The following is a 27,331-nucleotide window of genomic DNA, read 5'->3' on the forward strand; positions in this document are numbered from 1 at the left end:
AGCTGGAGATGCCGCTCTCCGCTGCTCCAGAGCGCTGCATGATCTGGGGGTGGGGTGGGGGTGGGGTAGGGGTGGGGGGGCGTGTCTCATGCCTCCCAACCCCCAGTAGATGGCATATTGATCAAAGGTGTCTGTCTGCCTAATGATCTGTGTGTGTTATTGTGTTGAGTTAACCCTTTCTCCACATGCAGCCGGGCACCAAGCGCATCCTTCTACGAAGCGGGTAATCAGGCTCGAAAATAGCTGAATGAGTGACGAGGGAGGTCGATGAGGACGGGGGGGCTCACCGGCCCCTGAAAAGCAGGCCTGCTGCTCCCGTCACTAGACGCACCCTGGCTGCTTCGGCATCCGTTCGTCAAAATGCGGAAGCAAAAATGTGGACTGTCTGAGAGGGAGCAAAAATGTGGACTGTCTGGGAGGGAGCAAAAACAAGGACTCTCTGAGGGTCCCCGAGGAACGGATTGGGAAACACTGCTGAAGGGGATTGGGCTGAGCAAACAGCCGGAGGGCTAAGCGTAGGGTTAATGGGAAGGGGCCCGGGGCCCGGGGTCAGGTGGCTCGCTCCACAGAATCGCACCGCTGTGTGAGGGCCAGACGGCCCAAACATTTGCATGAATTATATCACTGCGGATAGACACTTTGTAACATTTAAAATGAAACTGACAAATAGTGTTTCACTGCCAGCTGATCCCATTCACAGCCCGGGCGTCTGGGCGCCGTGGTGCGTGTCACCACCTCATCGACCTGCATGTGTGCCGATGCCTGGAAATACAGTTTCCAAGAGGGGTTTCCATGGCAATGTCACCTGCAGATAGACCCTGCATATACACCCCCCCCCGTTCCCAAAGCAGATGATCGGATGGTGAATCCTGGAATTCACTGTCCCATTGCGTACTTCAGCACAGTGTTTACTAGTGGCCAAAAAGGCCAGTCGCCCTGATAAATGTATCCCCCAAAGTGTCAGTAACCCCCCAAAAATAATCCCCAGAATCGTTAAAAGCTGTTTTCGGGAACGACCGGAGACAATCTGGTGATACAGACATTAATCCAAATGAGGGTAATCATCAGTCATCATTTTTCTGTACCCCAAGGGGGAATCTCTCTCTCTCGCTCTCGCAGGCACATACACGCACACACACAAGCAGACTCTCTCCCTCTGACACACACACACACACACACACACACACACACACACACACACACAGACTCTCTCACTCTCACACACACACAAGCAGACTCTCTCCCTCTCACACACACACAAGCAGACTCTCTCCCTCTCACACACACACAAGCAGACTCTCTCCCTCTGACACACACACACACACACACACACAGACTCTCTCCCTGTCACACACACACAAGCAGACTCTCTCCCTCTCACACACACACAAGCAGACTCTCTCCCTCTCACACACACACAAGCAGACTCTCTCCCTCTCACACACACACACACACACACAAGCAGACTCTCTCCCTCTCACACACACACAAGCAGACTCTCTCCCTCTCACACACACACACACACACACAGACTCTCTCCCTCTCACACACACACAAGCAGACTCTCTCCCTCTCACACACACACACACACACACAAGCAGACTCTCTCCCTCTCACACACACACACACACAAGCAGACTCTCTCCCTCTCACACACACACACACACACAAGCAGACTCTCTCCCTCTCCACACACACACACACACACACAAGCAGACTCTCTCCCTCTCACACACACACACAAGCAGACTCTCTCCCTCTCACACACACACAAGCAGACTCTCTCCCTCTCACACACACACACACACACACACAGACTCTCTCCCTCTCACACACACACAAGCAGACTCTCTCCCTCTCACACACACACACACACACACACACACAAGCAGACTCTCTCCCTCTCACACACACACACACACAAGCAGACTCTCTCCCTCTCACACACACACACACACACAAGCAGACTCTCTCCCTCTCACACACACACACACACATACACACACAAGCAGACTCTCTCCCTCTCTCACACACAAGCAGACTCTCTCCCTCTCACACACACACACACACACAAGCAGACTCTCTCCCTCTCACACACACACACACACACACACACACACAAGCAGACTCTCTCCCTCTCACACACACACACACACACGCAAGCAGACTCTCTCCCTCTCACACACACACACACACACAAGCAGACTCTTTCCCTCTCTCACACACACACACACAAGCAGACTCTCTCCCTCTCACACACACACACACACACACACAAGCAGACTCTCTCCCTCTCTCACACACACACACACAAGCAGACTCTCACACACACACACAAGCAGACTCTCTCCCTCTCACACACACACACACACACACACACACACACACACAAGCAGACTCTCTCACACACACACACACACAAGCAGACTCTCTCCCTCTCCACACACACACACACACACACACACAAGCAGACTCTCTCCCTCTCACACACACACACAAGCAGACTCTCTCCCTCTCACACACACACAAGCAGACTCTCTCCCTCTCACACACACACACACACACACACAGACTCTCTCCCTCTCACACACACACAAGCAGACTCTCTCCCTCTCACACACACACACACACACACAAGCAGACTCTCTCCCTCTCACACACACACACACACACACAAGCAGACTCTCTCCCTCTCACACACACACACACACATACACACACAAGCAGACTCTCTCCCTCTCTCACACACAAGCAGACTCTCTCCCTCTCACACACACACACACACACAAGCAGACTCTCTCCCTCTCACACACACACACACACACACACACACACAAGCAGACTCTCTCCCTCTCACACACACACACACGCAAGCAGACTCTCTCCCTCTCACACACACACACACACACAAGCAGACTCTCTCCCTCTCTCACACACACACACACAAGCAGACTCTCTCCCTCTCACACACACACACACACACACACACAAGCAGACTCTCTCCCTCTCTCACACACACACACACAAGCAGACTCTCACACACACACACAAGCAGACTCTCTCCCTCTCACACACACACACACACACACACACACACAAGCAGACTCTCTCACACACACACACACACAAGCAGACTCTCTCCCTCTCTCACACACACACACACACACAAGCAGACTCTCTCACACACACACACACACACACACACAAGCAGACTCTCTCTCACACACACACACACACACAAGCAGACTCTCTCTCTCACACACACACACAAGCAGACTCTCTCCCTCTCCACTCACTGGAAGGAGAGCACTTGCCACAGGACCATGTGTTTCACAGTCCACTGCTCTCCAGGGTTCAGCCACCCTGGTCTCCTTGACGACCACGTTCTCACTTTGGCGGTTCCTAGCCGCCTCTGCGGGTCGGCACCGAGTGACGCATATAGAGGAGAGGTGCCCTGCAAAGTGACACATTTCAATCATATCTGTGTGGAGCGGCTCAACTGGGCTCCCTATCGGCAGGGGGTGCCCAGTGTTGGGGGGGGTAGAATGTTTTCCGTTTCCTCTGCAGAGATGCTCTCGGCTAGCTACCTGCTGCCTATTACTGCTGTGGTTTGCGGCCATGCTGAAGGCCTGTTCGAGACTCCTGCTGCATAGTTAACAGATCTACAGGAGGAAGGAGTGGGGGAGGGGGGTCTGAAATGGGCATGGTGCTTGGAATTCACTGGAAATCCTGGAGATGGGTGAATACCCAAGATGGAAACTCTTTGTCTGAAGTTACATAACGAAGCCTTCCTCAGTGCTGTGTACATCATGTCTATTGCTCTGGACAAAAAAATATTCTGTGACATCTAAGTCTCTGATTGAAGAGGAAGAACATTCTCTGGTGTATTTATTTTTTTTATACCTCATAGTGTGGAGGTTAACCTCCTCGCTTGAGGGTCTGCAGAAGTCTTCCCAAGAGAGTCAGACCAATTAGTCAGATCTGCTCTGCCCACTCTAGCCCCTGTTGTATTCCCATACACTGGCAGACTGGCCATCACCGAATCCATTCTCTCTTTCATTTTTGCCCCCAAGTGGCTTCCCGGGTGCTATGGTGTCGTTAGAGGTAGTTTTTTGGCTCCAGCAGGGGGGACCGATCTGTCACCCACCTAGCTGCCGTCTCCAGCAGACGCTCCCGACAGGTGTGCGCTCGCCTCGTGGCAGATGGTCAGCGAGATGAGGTGGTTGGCAGGTTCCCTCACAGAGCTGCTCGCTCTTCACACGTCCCCAGGCGTGAGCGGGCCGAGCTTTGGAATGAGACGCGGAGAGATGCGAAGAGAGAGAGAGAGAGGGAGCAGGCCAGGCGGGAAGAGGGACAGAGAGAGAAACGCAATGAACGTCCTGCTTTCAGATGGGGAAAATTCACCTTTCTTCACTGTGGCCCTGCTCCCTCCAGTCCTGCTTAGCCATGAAGCCGAGACAGGTGCTGTCAGGTGGGAGTCCACAGGGCGTCATGGGGTGTGGTCCGTCCCGACTTGGCTCCTTGCCTCGCTAGACCGTGACAGTCCCCGATTCCCAAACAATTCAAACAGAAACCTGTGCTCTACCTAAAAGGGTAAAAGCTTTATTTTTGAAACATATTTTGATAAAAGAGGCAGTGGGAGTATTGGCGTTTAAGTAGGCCAGTACGCAATCATGTGACCTGGCATAGGTCTGATGCCGTTCTTCTCGGCTGGTGTATAATCTTCATCATCTCCTCCTGGTCCTGTAAAGCAACCTGACGGACTTCAGGTGATGCTGCACCCGACGACCATAAAACCTTGGCGGGGGAGCATGAGGTCCCCGCACATCTGGGTGGGGAGGAATAAGGCATCTGTTGCCCGTCACCCCCCCCCACCCCCATCTCCCACTAGCTGGAGTGATAATGACGTCGTTCTCACTCTTCCGATGTCCCGGACAACGTTCGATTCGCAAACACCTCCGGCCTTCTGGCTGCTGTCCTGCTGTAAGCCTCTTTTTATCCCGGCTAAAGGTGGATAAACGCGGACAGCAGGTAGGCCAGCGGCTAAGCAGGGCCACGCCACCAGGTCAGACCCTGGTACATGATCCTGCTGCTGTACCCTTGAACAAAGTGTCTAAACCCAAACTGTGACAGAAAGAAGTAAACTGAGCTAAGTAAGTGGTTTGGGATCAAAGCTAAGGACAGAATCATAAAATTTTACATGATCCAAATAACAATAAAGTAACTAAATTGGACAGCTCTACCTCTAAACGTAAAAAATGAGCTGCACAAAGTGCTGAAAACAGTGTTCCTCAGAAGTGTGATAAAGCTATTGTTTTGATTTGTAAAGGGAAAAGATGGCGCAGTAAGATGGAAATACCTGAACAGACCCTCCGTTCTCCTTTCCTTTAAAGTCCTTTGATGTAACCTGCTGTTCTGTTTATGTTTAAATAGATCATCATGCAGAAAAGTAGTCGGTCAACTAAGAAATCCGGACAAAGATTCACCTCGCTCTGTTTCTTCTGCAGGTCTTGACTGAGAATGGATTTGGGCAAATCACCACGGAGATCCGTGAAGACCCAGGGTTCTACTACGCCGAGGACTACCATCAACAGTACCTGAGCAAGAATCCGCAAGGCTATTGTGGACTGGGCGGCACCGGGGTCTCCTGTCCGATAGGACTGATGAAATAGGATGTCGTCCAACCTGCGACTGGCAAGGTATACAGGAAGTGGCCTTAGGACGAATCACAAAATTTCATCAATGGCTTCTCATTACTGATGAACCGTACATATCAGGTATCGATGTAGATACATCCAATCCACCCTAAACCCTCTGCTTCCAGCGTCATCCCTAAAAATACTATGCAATTACAGGAATTAAAGTCATCTTAGTTTACACTTATGTGGGTAAATGTGTTACTTTAGTTGTGTCCTGTGGCTTGATTCTGTGTATGAGTTGGCATTGCTCAGGAAAGGGCTGGTCTTGTGAATATCAACACATCTCTGTGCCCTGGGGAGGGAACCCTGTGGACCCCATAACATGGAGAGGGGAACTTATTAGCAACAAACTGTAAGTCTTTGTCTGGCACCAAGTTGTTATACATAGATGCAACACAATGAATAATAAATTGAGCTAGAATTAAACACACAGCATTTCTGTACCTGTCCATTACAACACAGGCAGAATACATGAGACAATACATGACTTACATTTTAATCAAAACATTAAAAAAAAAGACTAGTTGTGCAGAAATAAAAACAGCTGCTATTTCTGATTACTCCAGAAATGTGTATTTCTTACGACTTAAGATTTCAGTCTCACTTTATTGGAGATAACCTATGGGAGAACAAATGACGAAGGACAGGTATTTGGCGATAGGTCAAGTCACATGCGAAAGCAGTAGTCATGTCAGAAAAGAACACCTCGTTTAGCAGTTTGAGTAGCGTTTGTGTTATGTGCTACATGTCAGCCATCGGACTGGCATCTCAATGGCCTGACAACACATGGCATTGACAAAAATATGACGAAAAAAGCATGGCAGCATGGAGAACTACCGCTGGTCTGTAAGACAAGCTGATGGCACAAAGTCCCACTCATCCACGTGCACACAGGACTCCCTCGAAGGGGACTCTGTCAGTCACCAGCCAGTACGGTCTGTCCCCACTGCTAGTGCACACGTCCATCCCCATCTGTCTCCTACCTTTCCGGCCGGCCAACACAAACAAGTGTTTTCTCTGCTCTCACAAAGTGTCAGCACATATTTAATCTCCCCAATTAAAAATCCGACCGAGACCCGACACAAACGCCGGCAATTTTTCTACGTACGCATTCAAGAGAATAAAAATGGCTACACAGCGCCATTGTACTAATAAAGCACCATGTGTTGAGATGAATAAACTCATTTGACTTGCTCATTGCTATTCTATATGGTACAGCAGGTTTTGCTAAATAGGTTAAATTAACATGTGTTCCTCAATATCAACTGTAGTTACATTAACTTGGATTTATATAGCAGATGCTCTAATCCACTGAGACTGACATGTCATAAAGATAAAGGATCTAAAAAATAAAATAGCTTTTGCTGCAGTGCAATGTTTGCACCTATTTTTCTGCTCAAAGTAGCAGAACTTGATGTATATTTTACATGGAAATGCAGATTACAAATAGATTTTAAATTAAATTTAAAAAAAATTAAGGTTTTTGTGTTATATTCTTTTCAGAGAAAAACCTGTATAAAAAGATTCAAAGAGTGAAAGATGCAAACAGCAGCTAGATACAGAAGGATTACTCCAGGATCCACAGATCTTCTCAGTGCGCCCTCTATGGGTGGCATATGGCATCCCCGGGAGCACACATAAAAAATTGTAACCTTTCCCTGGGACAAAAGCATCAAATAAAATGAAAAATAATCATAATAAAGCCAAGGGTAGTCATCAGATGAGACAGGGACTGTGATCTTTGCCCTCAGGTCACATAGCTAAGGTGCAGAAGACACTTGGCTGAGGGGTGGTCTTGTTTCTCATATTAAAAATAAATAAAATAATTAATTTCATTGGAGTTATTCTGAATGAAACAGATCCCCCCCCCCTTTAAAACGGTGTCTGTTTCCCTACATGGCAGCAAGGGCACCGTTACATTTATGGAAGGATGAAGGAGGTCGCTGACGTCAGCAGAGCTGCTTCCACGCGGGCACATTGGAGCGGGGGGCGGGGGTCAGCCTGGCCCGGGGAGTCGAGATGAGGCTGGCTCCTCACATCCCCGCGCCAGGTAGCTTCTGCGGCTTGGCAGCACCGTGCACCTGGCTGCAGTGCACGATGACACACTGCAGTCACACCCAAGCGAACAAACGACAAGGTGGACCTGAGGCGCGCTACTACACACCAGAACAGTATCAGTCCAACCGCGATGGAGCTAAGAATTTAAAATCCGCAAACAGAACGATCATAAGCATGTCAGCTTAAATTACATTAGGTTTTCAGACATCAAAACATTAATAACATTGGCATAGAAAAACGTACCAAATAAAGAAACCGATATTGGACAGTAAGCTTCTGCAACATAAAACCAGAAAGGGAAATATTTCAGACTACACAATTTTATTACAAAAAGCATACGTAACCGGTCATCTTCCATGTGGTCTATTTAAATAATTGTAATTAAGCAAAATCCAAGGTCTTCATAAACCTAGGTTTCAAATATATTACCAGTCTTCCTATGGTGTTTACTGCCATCTTCTGGTACCTTTAAAAATTGTTGAGTACATCAGCCTAATTATTTTATGAAAAGTTTATTTTCATTTATTTATTTAAAAAAAAAAAATCTCGTTTATACAAACTCCTGATAAAAAAAAATCAAAGCATTCAAAAACATAGGCAAAACTACTAAACAGTGATAATGATACTGGTTTTAATACTGTCTGCAGATATAGTTATATACAGTGTACCTGAAACACAAAAATTCACTTTGAAATAAGACACTGGTTCCTAATCATATTTCCTCTGGTTCAAATTCTAACCGAACAACAAAGAAATTAGAGAAGCCGACTAGCAATGTAAACCAGCTAGCAAGTCTGACATGTCAGATAGTTAAATAGGCCTACGGGTCATAACTTTTCCATACTCAGAGAATATTGGCACACACCACATAATCATAGTACACATCACAGTACCCAATAACACACCACAGCATCCCAATACACACTCCAGCATCCCAGTACACAACACAGAATCCAATTACACACCATAGCATCCCACTACACGTCACAGCACCCTGGCACACACTACAGCATCCCAGTACACATCACAGCATCCCAGTTCACTTCACAGCATCCCAGTACACATCACAGCATCCCAGTACACATCACAGCAACCTGGCACAGACTACAGCATCCCAGTACACCTCACAGCACCCTGGCACACACTATAGCATCCCAGTACACATCACAGCACCCTGGCACACACTACAGCATCCCAGTACACATCACAGCATCCCAGTACACATCACAGCACCCTGGCACACACTACAGCATCCCAGTACACATCACAGCACCCTAGCACACACTACAGCATCCCAGTACACATCACAGCAGCCCAGTACACATCACATCACAGCACCCCAGTACACTTCACAGCACCCCAGTACACATCAGGAGAACAGGATCTAGATGATACCATATAGGTGGCCCAGGTGTGTTGGGACTTCGTGTTTCACATACACTATGTGTGATTTCGGTTTTTAGATGTAAACTGGAGTCCACTTCTGCCTGGTCAATATGAAATGGTTGAGGCCCAGAAACTGCACCGAGATCCAGCTTTCTCAAATGAGTAAATTAATCACCAGGGTTGGGTAGATTACTAGTTACCTGTTGATAAATATAATCAGTAACATCATTTAAGTAATTTAAAATAAAAGTAACGTAACTAATTACTTTTAGTTACTTTTGGATTACATCAATGCCAATTAAAAACAAGAGTAAAGAAATGTCAGAAAGATCATGTTTTATTAGGCAACAGGACTGTGTTGTTAAAATAATAATATACATACATAATTATGGAACGCCATCAAGGTAAAAATCGGGAGACAGAATATGCATTTTTCCCCTTTAGATACAGTAAAGAACAAGTAACATTACTCATACTGCGGAATGCAATTTGGCCTTATAATAATAACAGCAATGAGGAAATTATCCTATCCTATATTAGAGTTAAAGAACAGATGTTATCCTATGTGTTGTGATTTGGGTCTCTACAAATAAAACTGGACTCATGTGATTTGGGCTATACAAATAAAACGGCACTGAAGTACGGTATAGTATTGTGTTAATTTGTAGAAATAGTATTGAAATGCTGGTAGCCTATGCACCTGTAAAGCTTTCTGCAAAGAGCATAATATTTTGAATATTGATACCTGCTTACTTTGGCTATCGCTACCTGGATTTCTGTAGCTAATGTTAGTGGTTGGTATTATAGTTTTACATCTAAATGCTTCTAAATTTGACGTCGAGCTCTTTGACGTTGCCAGTAATTTCACAGCTGGGCGACATACGAGTAATACGCATCGCACCGTGAAATTTTCTCTCTCCTCCTTAAAAACAAAATAACTGAGAAATTTCCACGAGTTAAACGGATTATTTTGACGGGCATCCGTTTGGCACAGCAGCGACGCTCTCATCAAATGGAGTGTGGTAAGAAAAATAATCTGGGAAAAAAGAATGATCATGAAGGGTCCAACTGCCAACTGGAGCCAGCCGCAAGTTAAAGGGACTTACGCCACAGGTAGGAGGGTCTTATGCTGCAAGTAGGAGGGACTTACGCCATAAGTAGGAGGGACTTACGCCGTAGGTAGGAGGGACTTATTCAGCAGATAGGAAGGACTTATGCTGCAAAAGGGATTTACGCCGCAGGTAGGAGGGAATGGTTACCAGCTGCATGAACATGCTGCTTACGCCGGAAACGGCATGACGTCAGCTTCCCTTTCTTTAAACCACTCTAAGGACAGTTATTATACTATAACCTGGAAATAATCACGATTTATTCAAAAGTAGTCTTTTTCTCAGTTACTGAATACTGTTACTTATTTTTAATATCCAGATTATACGAAATTAAGGCAGTATTCAGTTACTCGCCAAGCCTGTTAATCAGTCAGTTAGTGTAATGGAGCGCGATATCTATTCAGCTAGTCAACAACAGGTATCTATAATCTGTATAATTAAAAAGTGAAGCAAGGCGCAAAAGTGACGAGAAAGACAGCGAAGTGCTCCGCTCTGCGCGTGTCTCCGGGGTTCACCATGGTAACGGGTTCTAAGCGAAGCGCGCGCTGACATGTATAAAGTGAATTTTAAATAAAAGACTTTATTTTGGGTATGAGGTGTGTCTTGAGAGCGTGAATCTGGGTCAAACTGGTGACATTTGACAGACATCAATACAGTTTCTTCCCCGAGTGGTTTTATGCAAGTGTGCAACATTGTGACATTACCAAATAAAAAGTAAAAAACGTGCATTTGGCGAATGATGTCGGCATTAGAACGGGGGAGAACGCCTGAGCCCTGGAAAGCAGGCAGATAAGGACGAGGTGACAGCAATGATAAAGCAGTCCATTGACTACAAGACTGTCGCGGGAATACGACGTTTCTGCGCCCGCCGCTGAATCATTCCGCTCATCTTTGCCAAAAAACTTTTCATATCAATGAATGAATTACTTAAATTTTGGGCACGGTGAGTTTGATGCGTCCGTGATACGGTATCCCTGCCGAAACGGAGACTGAGAAACGTTTAATGTGCCCTAATGATGTATTTTTTTCTCTTAGGTTAATGATGAACACCAGGAATTTGTCTTCATACAACCGTACTATTGCAGCTACATTGGTGCACTGTATGGCGCCCATATTCAAAGTTTTGCGCCTGTAAATCAGGTAGAGGAGTTATTTTCTGCTAAACTAATACACCTCTACGTAGAAGTCCCCTTAGTGTTAGTCACAGTTCTTTGTTCTTCATGCAGAGCAGATAAAAAAAGCTGCTTGTAGTTTTACCGCCGTCTATTTTTCTGTGCGAACACTGTAGCATATACTCATTTTTAAGCAACAAAAAATGTAGGTGAGGTATTAGTATCCAGTAAATGTCTTGAGTACATCCTTACATTTTTTTCATCCAATTGTCATTCACACTTGTCATTCAGTGAGAGACCAGGATAGCACGTTTAAAACCAAACTCTTTTATTACTACAGTAGAATCAGTTGAACTACTTATACATGGCTACCATGAATATTTGTACAAAAATGCAGTAAAAATAGTATTGATTAATATATACAGATATGTCTCCGCGTGGTGTAGGCAGGCAATTCACACAAGTTGACATAACAGGTACATCGATGATCCGGCAGTACGCACAGACACACAATACAGGTATAACGTAACGTCATTTGATCTACTTTCAGTTTCAATAGACTTTCAGGACACAGAATCACATCATATTTTCTGGAAGGAAAACAAAACAGTAAAAAGAGAGATAGAAAAGGTTGCGGAAAAATAAAATGTACATAAATGTCATAAAAGCACAGGGTTTTAAGACAGCTGGAGGACGAAATTGAGACCAGTTTACCTTTGTCGTGACCATGAACATAGAACTATATCATTCAACATCTATAAACGCCTCTGGTGTGTTGCAAATAGACTTGCGTCAAATGCTGATATGAGTCAGAGGACAATATGGCGGCCATGACGTTGTCTTTACGCTGCACAACAGCACGCTTAGTCTGAACATTCTGAGATGTAGCCAATAAAGGAGGGTTAGGGTTACGGGGAATCCACCCATTGGAGTAAAACGCAAAAACTCAATGATTTATTTCCCTATAATGACCCATATCTTTAGCATGGTGAAAGACCTGGCTTATATGAACACACGGAGCTGTGGCGGTGTGGTGTCTTGTATCGAGCTGCGATTTCCTTGAGCTGAGGAGAAATACCCTGTTGCGCTGGAGTGAAACTCTTGATTCCTGGTGAATTACATGCCCTAGTCAGGAGGTATTGGATGGAAGGTTGATGCAACATATGAAAATAAGTTATTTCTACTAAAGTTTGCAAGCTTTACAAGAGGAGAAAAATATGCCAAGCAAAGGCAGTTGTTGCCATTACGATTACATAACATAACAAGAATGGTAATACAACTGTATTTTTAAGTGTATTTTTAGTATATCAGCAATCCTTTGAATCTTTATTGAAGGCAATTAAGCCTCTGACCCTGAAGAACAAAGAAAAAAAACATGAAAATGGAGATAAAAGCCATTTTAAAATGTAGTGAAATTATCATGTCACAGTTGTGGCAAGTCACAGTGTTGATATATAAATTCTGTGTGGAAGAAGTCAGATCATGTGATTTGGCAAAAAAAAACATCTCTAGACAATATAGCAAATGATTTATCATCTTAGCATGAGCTCAAAGGGGTTAAGTGAAAGCGAAGCATTGCCTACAATCAGTTTCACAGAAAAATACTAGACACAAGACAGATAAAAAGATGGATGGGTTACTCTCTCAATCTTTCTGCAAGCAGCTGTATAATAGCACTTTTAGGATTGTTTTTTTTTCTTTGCGACTAATTCTTGCCGTTTGAGGATCATGCATTTGTGTTCATGAAATGCAAAAGTAGTTTAAATGTTTCTTGCGCTCAGCGGAGGTACGTAAAATTGCACAGAAACTTAGTGTGTGTGCATGTTTGTGTGTGAGAGACGGGTCTTGTGAACACAATTATACATATAAACATATAAACATGCATTTTACAAAAGACTAGCTTTGCTTTGTGATGTATTGTTGGCTGCTGTTTGCTTGTCTTTAAGAAGTGCACAGTCTGTACAGATTTTTCCTTTTTTTTTTTTAAGAAGTGACATGATGGTACACAGAACATTCACACTGAAGAATTAAAAAATAAAAATCAATCACAGAATCATAACATCTTACATGTCTCGCCAGTCATTATTGGTATTATATTCTGTGAGTAACACTGGAAGCTGAAGTCACAGAAACGCTTTTGGATTTTTATTTATTTAAATTTTTTTTTTGGAATGGACTGTTGCACACTAAAAACAGAACAAGGTCAATATGCAAACTAGAAGAACAGTGCATGCGTTATTAAGATCCAAAAGGTTCCTGTGGGTTTTCAGCAGTGTGAAGCAGGTTTTAGGAGAATCATTCTTGGACTGTGAGATTACCCATGCCGAGCTCATCCCCACCCCCACCCCCACCTAACAGTGCAGAGTCGCTGTGCAGAGTCGCTGTGCAGAGTCTCTGTGCAGAGTCTCTGTGCAGAGTCGCTCTGCAGCCTCCTGAGGTACTGGCAGACCCTTATGAACGCACACACTCTACACACTCTGTATTGGAATGGAATGCTGTGTGTCAAGGCGCACAAGGCTCAGGACTGATTGAAGGGTGGGCTTCAAGCAGGCTTGAACACCCCCTCCCACCCCCAAATGTATCTGCAAGAGGAGGGGGGAAGGACAACTCACTGTACACAAAGCAAAGCCAAGAAGACCGATCTGTTTTTGTTTTGGGAAAGGGAGGCATGAACAGACATGAACGGCTGTACGGTGGAAAAGAAACAGAGGAAGAGCCCCTGTGGAGCTGGGAATGGCCAGGAGAGCAATGAGCAGATGGGGGCGCTGTTCCTCTGAAGAAGCCCTCCCTGTGGTGGAGCGTGGGGGCTCGGGTTAGTTCAGTGAGACACAGGTAGGTCAGGGCGCCGGGTCTGGACTATTTTTGGTTTGGGGCAATTTTTAGGCTCCTCCTCATCCTCGGCGTCACTGTCACAGACGTGGACCACTACGCTGGGTGTGGACTCAGTTCCTGCATGGAGCTCATACTTCTCTCCTGGGTGGGGGGGGGGGAGAAAAGGAGGATCTTATAATTGGCTTTGAAAATGGAAACCTGCTAGAAACAGTTAATAACCACCAAAGTGCCTAAAGTATAATCCATCCATCCAACTCCCAACCCCTCATTTTGGTCATGGGGGGGCCTGGAGCCTATCCCGGGCAGCACAGGGTACAATGCTAGGGTACACCCTGGACAAGATGGCACTCCATCATAGGGCACAAAAATGGCAACACACAATGGATGCCTGTTTGCCAATTTGTATGTGCTTGGACTGTGGAAGGAAACTCCAGAAAACACAATATACCCACAGAGCCTAGGCTGGATTCGAATGCCGAACCCTGACGGTTTGAGGCCGTGGTGCCCATCAATCATGCACCTGAACAAGATCGTGGTGCATTCTGAGGGAGTACATCAAGTACACGAGACAGTTATAAATGTCTGTAAGCTAAAGCCTTGTTGTTCACATGTTATTGATTGGTAATCAGTCATTGTACTGATCAGTAAAAGTACAAATCAAGCACAAGGTGTTCAACCCTATGCGGTGCGTGAAAAATGCAGGATCACAGAATGAACTCTAGAGGGTGCTGTTTGCCTAGGGAAGACGGAAGTGGCTAGGAAATTCGGACTAAGCGAGATGCAAAAACAGCTCGCCAGATGAAGCAATATTTGACCTTGGGAATGCACATTCAGGCAGATGAGGTCGACAGAAAACGACCCCCTTTGCATTCACAATGCAGACTGAGAAGAACCTCGCTGTTGGAGGAAACACCCCTGAAGTAGGAATCAGAGTTTGCACAGGCGCCGATTAGAAGCGACGGCGGCCCCCACTGAGCCCCAGCGTTGCCGTTTGGCAAATCGATACTGAGGGTTTGCACTGAGATGAGCGCGGAGCCGGTTCCACAGAGATGCCCGGCCTCCTCTCGCTATCACGGGCAGAACCCAAGCTGTCAGGTTTTGACACAAGCTCTGCGCCTTGGAGGTTAAAAGCGACGTGCTGACAGCTCATCCTGCCTGGAGCCCCACGCCAGTGTATGCTGTTCTCCAGGCAGGAGCTAACCCTCTGTGTGGCAGCTTGACGTTCTGACGTTCTTGCGTCGGTACAGCTGGACTGCTGGACGTTCTCCCTCGCTGCTTCTCCCATTCTTGATTATGAGTCTTACATTTTCCCTTGTTTTCCTTTCTATTTTTACACCCTCCCCCACTCTGTTCCTCTCTCCTTTCTCTGCATCCTTTGTTCACTCCGTCTCTCAAGGCCCCCCCCCCCCCCCGAGGCCCCACCTCTAACAGAGCTCGATGACGTCAATGCTGCACACTGACGTCAGAGGTCATACCATCCATGTCAAAGAGGGAGCAGGCTCATCTCTGCAGCCCCCACCCCCACCAAATGATATAGCCCCCCCCCCCCTTCCCTCACCAGCCTAAAGATAGACCCCTCCCACCTTCCACAGCGATGCAGAGGGTGCTTATGTGCAGGAATAAAAGATCATCTCAGGACGTGCTCAGAAATTCTGGCAATCTGAGTTTGCATTGAGGGGGCAGCAAAATGTAGCTTTTACATAAAGTAAACATGCATTTCCACACCGGGATGGGGGGGGGGGGGGGGCTGCCAGCCGATATAATAAACGATGGCTTCCAAAGTCAGCACAGACAGCAGCATCGCTGGAGTTCATTGTCATGCACAGCGCACAGCATTTCCCTGCTCCGGATCCCCATCCGGAGAAACGGAGAACAGGGAAGCGGACGACATGCGCCCGTGCGTCATCCCCACGCATCCCAGCGATGCAGCTCAGTCGCAAACCGTGCAGCCGCATCCACGCGAAACGTTCTGCCAAATTTATCATTTACGCCTGGTATAGATGAGTCCCGTTTTTCATTCTGGCTCCGCAGTGATACCACCCCAGCTATTTTTTTTTTTTTTTTACTGCATTCTTTCAAGCAGGGTCAAACACTTAAAAATACACCCCCCCTCCCCCCTCCGATTTGACTATTTCTTAAATATACAACATTCCTAAGCAACAGTGCAAAAATAAACATTTGCAGAACGCCGGTGCTTTGCAGCATTCCAATAAGTTTTACAGCGGGGCCGGACTCACGCCAGCCCACCGGCGCAGGACTGCAACGCTGCCCTGTGTCTGTGCCGACGTCTTTTGCAGGGCGCCCTGTCTGTCAGAAGATGCTGTGATTGCCGGGCCCAGAGAGGGAAAACCGCAGTCCCTTTCCAGCGACCTTTGAGAGCTCTGCTGTATCTCACAAACTCCTGCATCACTCCTCATTCATTAGAACTGGGCTGGGGGGGGGAGGGAGACACGTGTACACACAGCGAAGGCTCACGGAGAGCGGAGGATCGCACTGCGAACACTTTCCCTAACAAGGGCAACAACGTGGAGAAAACAAACAATCTCATTGAGGGCCTGCAAAAATCTGTGGCCAGTCTCGGAAATTTCCCCAAAACATCTCCACTGCCAAGACGAATTGAAGCATGGACATCAAACACACGTCTGGCCAGTGTATTTATGTTTCCTGAAATCCAGGTTTCGGAGTTATGCGCTCACTTAATCCTAAACGCTTAGTTAATCCTTTAACTGCATAAATGAAAGGCAATGCCCCCTCCTGTTCTGGTCTAACGGATGTCTGAAAAGTTAATTTTGTTTATATATGTTTCGTTACGACTGGGGCAGCAAGTGAATGATTTGGGGACAAAGAATGTAAGGCTTCTGGCCTGAAGGCTGTGTGACACTCGTCTGGGGGCGGCTTGCTGAAGTATACATATCCATACTCTTAAATGGCTAAGTGCGTCTTATGAATAATGCAACCATCTCTAAATCCATACGGGAATGTGTCTCAGGGCATCGGTTTCCTGAATCGCTGTGTAATTGCTTAACACGGATTGATTAACGCCGCCTGTCTGGCCAGAATGAATGGCCTGCATTAGTGTCTAACGTGTTTAAGAACACCTACCTTTCTGAAAAACACCATCACTCTCAATATCCTGTCACCAGAGAAATGTTATCTACACCAATTTATATTTAAATTGTGTTGCCTGTAGGTCTTTATTAAGTGCCCTGTGTAAAATCTAATATGGGTGCCAAGGCCTACATTACTCTATGGGACTAATTCAGTATTAATGGAAATGTTTCTGAGTGGGTCATTATTTTAACCTGTGTATGCCTGGCATTCATTTCCGCGCTGAGTACTTTATACTTTATTACTGTTATAATGTCACAACGCCTTATGTTTTTATCTTGTAGTTTCCCCTTATAAAATATATTCTTTTCCTCCTCAGCTACATCTAAAGTTCCTTGAAGGACTGGGCTGGGTCCTTTGATTGGGAACTGATATGGCAACGCATCATAAAACCAAGCATGCAACCCACCGCAGTGATTTCGGGCAAACATGGCCCTTGAGGCGTTAATGATCCCTTCTGGGGGTCCTGTGGGTACATTTAGTGATGGTTCAGTTCGTTTGAGGTCACCTGACTGAGTGGCCTCATTGTGCTGCTTTCACCATTGACACCAAATCAACCAATGATGCCGATAATCGAAGAATGACGTCAGTCTGACCCTCACTCTGCTATGCAGTGTCTCTAAATATATTCCACTTACAGAATGACTAAAACCATCAGAAAAGCAGCAGGCACTTGAGGAAATTCTGCACACTCAGGGACGGCCTGCAGATCCAGAACTAGACTACGTAAACAGGAGAAAATGTTTGAAATTTTCCACGGCAAGAATTCTACGAGTTCCTGAAGCGCTATCACAGGAAGTCAACCATCAGGGTGGAGAGGATTAGAAAAGACCCTTAGCAGAACACTCTGAGACTCTACAGCCAGCAACAAACGCCGTGGCGACAATTCGTTAGGTGGTAGATATGAATGCTTGGGCCAGCTTGAAGGAAAACAGTGACAGATATTCCAAAACGTCTTTCGAGTGGAGCATTTACTCTCGCTGGGGCTGGGAAAAAGGATCTTTGGCAGCGAATGACTCGGCTTCGCTCAGACATGTTCGGCCCACGGCAGTAAGGACCACCATAAATCTCCCAGTTTGGGGCAAAGAATTCATCACGCCCTGAAATTCTCCACAGTGAGGCACATGGCCAGCACCCAGAGCAATCTGCTGCTAATAGCTAACAGCAGCGCTTACTCTTTTTGCGTAACAGAGTGCTCTGAGCAGGCGGAATGTCGGAATCAGTGCTCCTACGGTTTGGTGGAGTACAGTCTTACGATATAGTCACAGCAACAAAGTGAGTTTGACCCCTGTATAGACCTAAACTGCATGATGAATTATTTTCAAGCAATAAAACTGATTCCATTAACTACCTAACCAATGCCTGACTGCCAAGCGCAAACATCAGCACCAAGTCATGGTGGTGAAGTGGCAGGGCGGAGAAGCCCCCTTGTGGTGTGTGAGAGGAACAGCACTGACTCAGTGCCACTTAGCATTTTTAAACCATAATTAGAACCATAATAGTGCTGACCTGATATGAATATCATCTCGTTTCCATGGCATTCACCCACATAAGGCAAGATAAATTAGCGTCTCTCTCTCGAATTAGAAGCACAATAGATAAATAATAAAGTATTAATAATATCAAATGTGTGAGGCATCTAATTGATGAATCGTCCTGCTTACATCCCAAAGGCAGAGTATAGACACGTAGGGCATGGAGCAACATATGCAAGATGAATATAGAGCAGGCAGTGAAGATGGAGGAGTCGAAATGAAACGCAGACCCTCCGAGCGTCCTCTTTGGACCTCACCTGCCAGACAGCCCCAGGCTGAGGGTGACCGCTTTTCTCATCCAGCAGGATGTTTACGTGGGAACCGCACAACAAATCCTCTCCGGCAAGGGTCTGTAATGCCCAAACCTCCCAGGCATAATGTAAACATTCTCACCTCTAAGCCACAGACCTCAGAAGGACCTAAAAATAGTTGATCACTAAAGAAATTCACTATTCCTTCTCAGACGGTATGGCGTGGGGGAGAGGGGCCCATCTGCGTTTATTATTTTGCATTGACTCAGGCTGTGATTTGCTCAGGAGAGCGAGCCTTTGCTGTTAGCCCTTTCGGCTCCTATGAGCCAGTGTTCAAGATGGCTGACTTCTCCCGAACAGCTGCTTCGGCCAGAAAACCTCGCACTCGCCAGGAAACCCAGATGGAGTGGGATCCGGGGACCTCATCCCGGCAAATTTACACCTCGCTTCCAGAAACAGGGGAGCACGGTGCCCTCTGCTTCCTCTGAAAGCGACGACGGCCTGCGGTCTGACAGCTAATAGACAGCGGGCACGTAGGCAGCTGTGAGCACTTAATCTGTCACCCATTCTGGTGCATTACTGATGGTTAAGCTTTACCAGTTAATATGCAGGTTAAACACTCTGCATTCACTCTGCACTCTAACCATATCAGACCATGTGTGCAGACTTTGCATAGATTCTCAGTAATCCGCTTTTTTCCGTCAGGAAAAAGCCATGTAGAAACTAAAATACCCTTAGCATGTGCTTGTACATGTGAACGTATGTTTGCCTGAGTGCCCCATGACAGATCCTGCCCAGACCCCCCCCGTCTCCTGCCCTGTGTGTCCCAGGGTAGCCTCCAAGCAATTCGAGGAAATTTATGGATGGATATAGCATTTGACCATTATTGCATTAAGCTCTGCCCCTAATTACATTCCTCCTACTAATTACCATTGCATAATGATATTTATAGCCATTGCTATATTTTCCCACAGTGGCCGCGATATATCGCTCTGCAAAGAAAAATGAATAAAAATCTAACGTTTTTTTTCTCGTTACGCACCGGGTCCCAGCTTAGCCACTGCGTACAGCAGGTCGTAGTTAATGACGGGCGTGGCGTCGTCGATTTGCTGCCACCCGACAGGCGGTGAACCCGGCGGGGAGATGAGGAACTGCTTGGATGGGTTGGGGGGAGCCAAGAGCAGATTGTCCCCATCAGAGACGGGGTTCTGTACCTGGAAAAGAGGTATGGGGGGGGGGGGGGGGGCGAATATGGTTAGGAAGGTGGGGGGAGAGTAAACAGCAGTGAAGCAGTGAGTCATGAGACACAAACTTCAATTAGATCACAGCTAATATGAATTAGATGGACACGTGTTTCCGCTGGGAAACGTCATGACTCTGCTCTTCACACCTGCTCAGCTGTCAGGTGTTGATGTCAGAAATGCCAGAAACCTTCTGGTCAAAGGCGCAATTCATGAACCACAGTATAAGTTTCGGTTCTTTATCAGCTACCTGTAAGTAACGTACATAAAATGGGAGGAGCAAGATAATCAGGCAGCCATTCAGCAAGGAGCACCTGCAGCCATCTGGGCTCTGATAGGTTGGCTTGAATCTGGGGGTGTGGTCTCACCTGGGCGAAGTAAAGCTTCAGCTTCTTGCCTCTAAACGGGGTCTCGTGGAGCTCTATCCTGGCTGTGGCGGCCGCCTTGGGGTTGCTGAAGCTGATCCGCACGCGACGGAAGCTCTTGAAGAGCTGGAACGTCACACGGTCGTCGTACGCAAGGAACAGCGACTCAAACATCTCCTAGAAGAAGCACAAGCAATACAATGTTAATTGTGCTGAGTCAGCAAAGGCCATTAAGGAAAGAGGAAAGGGGTTAGTCGGAAGTGCATTTTTCACCGCAACACTCTGGACTAACCCTACCCTAACGGCTCTTTCAGAATCTGTGTGTATGATTTTATTTTTTGTTCATTTATTAGTACTTTATTACCTGGGCAAAATAGTATTTTACATACTAAGATTCCAAAAATACCATTAACCCATATTAATACCATCAACGTGGTTATTTTTAAAAAGCAGGAAAATAAACTATAATTTTACATTGTATATCATTTAAATTAATATTTGAAATTACATTAATTCCTCATTAATATGTGTAATTATACAACAGTATATTAGAATAAGGCAACTGGATTTTTTTTTTTTTTTTTTTTAACATGCTTCATGTGATGTTGAATAACAGTCAGGACAAAGTTACAGTGTGACCTGCAACATTTTCTCATTCACTCTGTCACCGTTTACATGGCCAGTTTTCCATGACGTATTTTTGTTGAAACATTTCCAAATGCACTTGGCCGTGCACATGACAGGTGAGGCGGACTCGTGCCATGAGTCACGCTCGTGCCTGATGGCCCGGACCGCCCCCCCCCCCCCACACACATCGCTGCTCATCGCTCCTGCCGCCTTCAGACACCACACTGAGCGCGTTTGATGTTCCACTCTAATGCTCTTCAAAAATGTCACTTAACGGAAAGAATCCTTGAAACCAATCACTGGAAACACACACATTGACACACACACTAAAGTGCTCCTTGTCACAAATGGAGACAAGGCCAAAAACTTATTGTGGAACCGTCAAACATTAACCACCATCTTGCGGTCTAGAACATTCTGCAATGATCAATGTTCTGCCAGGTTAAATATGGTAACTGTTTTACCACTTCTGTCAAATTGACCCATAAGCACCCCCACTCCACCCTGCAATGCCTCCTCTGGCCTTTTGAGACATCTGTATTAGCTGGGAGAAAACACAGCTTTACACTGGAAATATATCGTGTCCCTTTACAGATACAACCCCGCAGACAGGCCACAGAGGGGCAGCTTTCTAGAAATATCCGTCAGACTTATCGATGTGGAGCAGGAGAGACCCATTGGCGAGGTCCTGACGGTGGGAACTGGAACCCGAGACTAACCATCAAACGTAGAGGGGGTAAGGCAGCCTTGCAAGGGTGGAGGAGAAAAAGTAACCTAAACATGGGACTAGGAGATGCCCAGGGAGGATCTCAGATGTGTGGCTTACAATGCTTTGTGAATGCATTTCTCCAGCTGCATATTTACCGAATACTTTGGTCGCATGTTTACCTCGGCACATTCGCTCGATGCCGGCGCTTTTACCTGAAACAGATGTCCGGAGGCCAGGGACCAAAAACCCAAAAACATAAACGTTTGCCAGTATCCAATGGGACCAGGCAGGGTCTTTATCCCCATTAAATGCTTTTTCTTTCTTTTTAAGGAGATCCGGATAACAGACGTGCCTGAAGGCATACAGACCTACAGCATCTCCCCAGCCTGGGTCTTTTTTGCAACACATCATGTACTGGTTTGCAGTCTGGCATAGTTCTGAAATAATGAGGCCTGATTAAGCCATTGATTCAATGCATCAAGACTAATTAAAACCAAGGCTGTAATTACTGTTAGAGAGAAGTGTGAAAAAAGTGCGTAGATGTTTTTAGATATCCTTAAAAGCTGTAAACAGCACTGGTGGAAGCTAGATAATAAGGCTCAGGTTATGTCACAGGGCTCAGTGTGTTGAGTTCTCCTTCCTCTCGTCACTCTACACTGACACCTACTGTCCGCTCACCGCCAGCACACCTGCGGGTGGAGCTGAGTGAATGGTGTGTTGTGTCTCTTGATGTAGCCACTGAACCGCAGGGTAAAAAGTGGTAAATGGACATCAGAAGGCACGAGGAAGGAGAGTCTTTACTCCCAGATTTACAGGAGTGTGTTAAAGGGATGTGATTGACTGGTGGTAGAGGAAAAAATAATTTGAATGCTCATGATTAATCATATGTCAGTTAATCTGTTCATTGTACATAACTAGCAAACAATAAATGAATGGAGTATTTAATGTGGGAGAAAGAGGTAAAGATCTTTCTTACCAAATATAAGGTATATATCATTATGTGAGAGACTATAATAATTCTGTCCAGCCATATTAACAACCGTCTCAGTTGGTCCAAACCCCAGCAAGTGCTGTGAGGAGCAGGGATCAAACAACACCTGAGTTTCAACTGCTCAGCCCGGCCACAGTCCACATCTCTGAGGCCTACAACCCCAGCTCACTGAACACTGCTGCAGACCTGAGATGACTCAAGATGAGGACTTTCCACGGCTGGTTAACCAGGAGGACACATACCTTCAGTGATAACAATCCTGTCAGATTACGCTGAGAGGCAGGATGATGACCAGTGCTCAAAGCCCCCAGAAGAACTGTTTTGAATTAAGCCAGGATGCTAAGACGAAACAGGTGCCATCAGAGTCAGTAATTCTGGAGATTCCAAACACATCATTTACACCCCGCCCCACTGCATTGTGGGAGATATGCTGCCAGGTTGTCAACATAAAGGCAAGATGAACAAAGCTTTGATTCTTTTTTGTTCTTATGCCATTTCTCAAGTGTTTTCTTTTGGTTTGTGTTTTTTTTTTTTAATTGCCTGCCTCATGTCAGTAACAGGTAGGACGTGTTTCTGCATTAAGCAGGGCTTGATGTTGTCCTTCTAAGAAGCAGTAAACGTTGGTAGAGAGGACCACGATAAATAAGACTCCAGGCCTATGTTTGACTATGGGTTATGTCCATATGGTAAATTATAAGTTTCTCCACAGAATCCCCCCCCCCTTGCACCGCCAAAGGTGAGAATTCGCACACCCATGCAGAGATATGGGTCTCTTCCAAAAAACTTGACGTCAGTCGCAATAGCCGAAGGCTGGTGACCTGTAACATTACGGCTCCATGGTGAGACAGGAACGAGCAATTGCATCCATGTGTGGCCCGTGTTCTGCAATGGGATTGGCTCATGACTGATGCCCACTGAGGAGGAATGGGCTCAGAGGATACTTGCAGTCCACTCGCTCCGCCCATGGTTGTGGCCCCGGCATGAATGGGCTGCAGCTCCAAACTGCCCAAGCTGAACTGAAACCTTCAGGCCTCACAGGGTCTCTCAAGTCAGGGGAGAAAAATGTGTGTACAAGAATCCCTACGGTGTGTATACGAGAATGGAGGTGTGTGTATTATGTAAACCCTTCTCTGTGAAGATGAAGTCTGCTTGATGATATTGAGAAACATTCATGCCACTATCACAACAGCCGGAACAGGAGTGTCCTCCGAAAGCAGTTACAGATACTGTGGCTTTGTTGGTTTACCACAGGCCAGCATGGTGTGCTGTTTGTTCAGCCTAATATCTGACTGTATACGACTTTGTGGAGGTCACCTAAGGGTGGGAAAGTTGGGCATGGAAGCTTGATAGGAGCTGAATGACATCGGTCAGAATTCCTCATCAAAAAAGGTGAGGGGCTCATGAAGGTCGGCCTCCAGTCCACTGCGAAGCACATACTGACACACAACCACACACTACGGCCAATTCCGAGACATCAGCAGCAAAGTACAAATATATTCATAAATGCAAAGTCATATTCCTACTGAGACTAAGAAAAGCTAGAGAACAAAGGAGGGAGATTCTGCTGTATGATTTTGACTGGATATAAACCTGTTGCCTCAAAGAAAGACCTCAGTGGACCCTTCGAGACCAATCCAACCTTAATACTCACTCGGTTGGAGAGCTTGAGAATGGAGAGCTTGAAACCCTCATCTAACCCTATGTAAGCACAACCAGAAAGCAGTGTTTACTGAAGCATGACCGCTGCTCGACGTGTCCCTGACCTTGATGGAGACGTAATGCGCCAACGTCTCATCTCTAACTTCCTGGACTTAACTAGTCTCCGTTTCGTAGATGTTTCTCAATAAAATCTTTAAGAGCTGACACATGAAACGGGTCTCTTCCTCCTGCAGAATACTGTATCAGGATACCTAAAGAGTGAAACTCAAGGAGCCGGTCGGTGGCTGGACTCCCTCGAGCAGCGTCTCAACCCCATTTGACCGACAGTATAGGATGATCTGAAAACACGGCATGGTAACATTTGTCTACATTTTTAATGTTCTGCCATAACACAGTTGTGAGTTGAATTCTCCATTGTCACTGAGCAGGGATCCCAAGCAGATAGCCCAATACACTTGGAAATAATTGCTCACTGTATTTGACAGCAGCTGAAGCTTGTCGTGAGAAGGTCAGACAAAACACTCTCTTCTGTGTAGCGTACACCATTCACCCAGCCTTGTTTACACCTCCTTACTGAATATCCTGCGATTGTTAGGGTTTGTGATCCGATAACTGAATCTCAAGTGGTGAACATTCTGTAACACCAAACTTAACAACTGTCAGGCTGAGCCATGGACTGGGCATTTAAATCAGTATGGTCCTAACTTGTGGCCGGTTTGGAAAACCATCCGTGCCGTCACTGGTCACTGGTCCCGTAGGCATCCCTACACATAGGCCTGCTTCTGCAACACTGGGGCAACTTAAAACCAAACTTCAAGAGACAAAAACAAGTAAGGCTCTTTTTTTGAACGTCTCTTCTGAAAGAGATTACATCTGATGGAAATACACACTCGTCCAACGGTAATAAAGACACTGAAAGACTTCGTAATACTACACTAGAAGAACGTCAAGGGAATCCCGATCTCTGCTCATCCATGTATTACAATTAACCACATTTGTACTTCACTGAAGCATACATCATTCAAAACAATGTTATTATAATGTTATGATAGACTATTTTCTATAGAAAGCGGGAAGGAGAAAAGTCAAGCACTTATGCTGATTTCTAAACACTCATAGTAACATCTTTTAGAAACAGCAGAAAAGGACGTCATGTTCTCAAACCGCAAACATAATTATAAGAATGGACCAGCTGTGTATATAGATACATATAAAATTTGCTTGAAAACAAAAGGTTCCTGATGAGTTCCTCTCTAGCTCGACAAATGGGAAACGTTATGGTGAAGAAGGTCCACTTCTCTTTGGCCGAATCGGCGGCCTGTTCTGGGGAATTAAGTGCGGAAAGCGAACACTCCATATGTAAACGTTTGTGCTCATTTGTAGAACAGAAACGGGCTGCGTTTGTTCTCTGTCCCAGACTCTTTCGTACACGGGGGCTGCATTAAGTAACTCCATCTGTTTCAGAGTCAAACATTCGTGTTTACTACTCCATTCCTGGCATTTTAAAAATGCCCTTTTTTGGGAGGGGGAGGGAGAACATAAGCCGAAACTCACCTTAAAATAGCAAAGATAATGTCAGGGTTTAACAGTCCTCTCTTCTTAATCAAATCCAGATCCTTTTTGGAAGTGGAGATATATTAGACATAGTCTCAGAGGAACGGGAGACTCGAGAACGTGTTTCTTTTTTTTCCCTCTCCTTCTGCGAGAGACACTAATTCATCTTAAATATGTCCAGACTGAAGATTTAGCCATTAGGTGGCTCTTATGCAAGCTGACCTTTAACCTCGGCTAAATATAGGTTCTCTCCCAAAGTGTCCCCTGCGACTGCATCAATGTGCTTCTGAGGATCTTCGTTGACAGGACGTTTGCTTGGGGGTGGAGGAGGGGGCTGCAAGAGGGAGGATTATTAATTGCACCCCACATCAGGTCATTGTTCCTCATGTCAAGGTTTTCCAAATTCTGCACTGTACAGAGCTCAGCAGACATTCTGAGCTGACTGCAGCACAGATAAAAAGGCACTCGCACCGAAACAGAGGAAGCAGGAAAGATCGGAAGTTCATTTCACAACTTCTGGAATTCTTGCGCGGGCCGTTGGCATCCTGATAACCAAGAAACTTTTTCAAAGGTGGTTTCGGGACAATCTAAAACAAGAATAGCTACCTTCTCCCTCTCGATGACTTAAAAATAAGGGTATTTTATCCTTAAACTACTCACAAAATGAATCCTGAGATTAATACTCTCTACCATTCAGTATTACTATGACAAAAACTTAAATTACTGCAGTTGCGGGAATTAAGGACCAGCACTGCACTTTCAGAGGCCTAGAATGTGGTTAAAAAAAAGTATGGGTAGAGTAGATATCTTACAGTTGGCTCTAGGAAAGAGAGAAAGGACAGAGAAGGCAGAGCCAAAAGAGAAAGAATGAGCAGGTGAACCGAAAAGAAGCACAGCAGGATGGGGGTGTGGGGGGGGGGGGCAGATAGGGACGAGGAGCAAGTGAACCAAAACGGAAGGAGACGGAGAAGTCAAGAAGCGAGATGGAAAGAAGGAGGAAGTGAGTGAGAAAGGGGGGAGAGGAGAAAGAATAAGTGTATTCATTCTGTTGTAAGATGTTGACAAGTGCTTATCCAAAGCAGATCAATAATCCAG

The 27,331-nt window shown here is 45.9% G+C and overlaps 2 protein-coding genes across 9 annotated transcripts in view; one reads left to right on the forward strand and one right to left on the reverse strand.

Moving 5' to 3' along the window:
• The window catches only part of msraa (methionine sulfoxide reductase Aa), a 48,157-nt gene extending 41,898 nt beyond the window's left edge, over positions 1 to 6,259 (forward strand). For both annotated transcript variants that reach the window (XM_023831623.2, XM_023831624.2), the window contains exon 6: positions 5,508 to 6,259. In XM_023831623.2, coding sequence (XP_023687391.1) covers positions 5,508 to 5,672 — 165 coding nt within the window. In that variant the 3' untranslated portion in view covers positions 5,673 to 6,259. The remainder of the gene's footprint in view (positions 1 to 5,507) is intronic.
• A 5,416-nt stretch (positions 6,260 to 11,675) lies between these two features.
• Positions 11,676 to 27,331, reverse strand: part of rcan2 (regulator of calcineurin 2) — a 43,838-nt gene continuing 28,182 nt past the window's right edge. For 6 of the 7 annotated variants that reach the window (XM_023831615.2, XM_023831617.2, XM_023831616.2 and 3 more), the window contains 3 exons: positions 20,700 to 20,873; positions 20,133 to 20,304; positions 11,676 to 14,337 (listed from right to left, as the gene is read on the reverse strand). In XM_023831615.2, the coding sequence (XP_023687383.1) occupies positions 14,183 to 14,337; positions 20,133 to 20,304; positions 20,700 to 20,873 (501 nt within the window). In that variant the 3' untranslated portion in view covers positions 11,676 to 14,182. Of the gene's footprint in view, positions 14,338 to 20,132; positions 20,305 to 20,699; positions 20,874 to 26,236; positions 26,371 to 27,331 lie in introns of those variants that run through there. The other variant, XM_023831621.2, reaches the window with a different exon arrangement.

Source organism: Paramormyrops kingsleyae, chromosome 19 (assembly GCF_048594095.1).
Source record: "Paramormyrops kingsleyae isolate MSU_618 chromosome 19, PKINGS_0.4, whole genome shotgun sequence".
Lineage (NCBI taxonomy): Eukaryota > Metazoa > Chordata > Actinopteri > Osteoglossiformes > Mormyridae > Paramormyrops > Paramormyrops kingsleyae.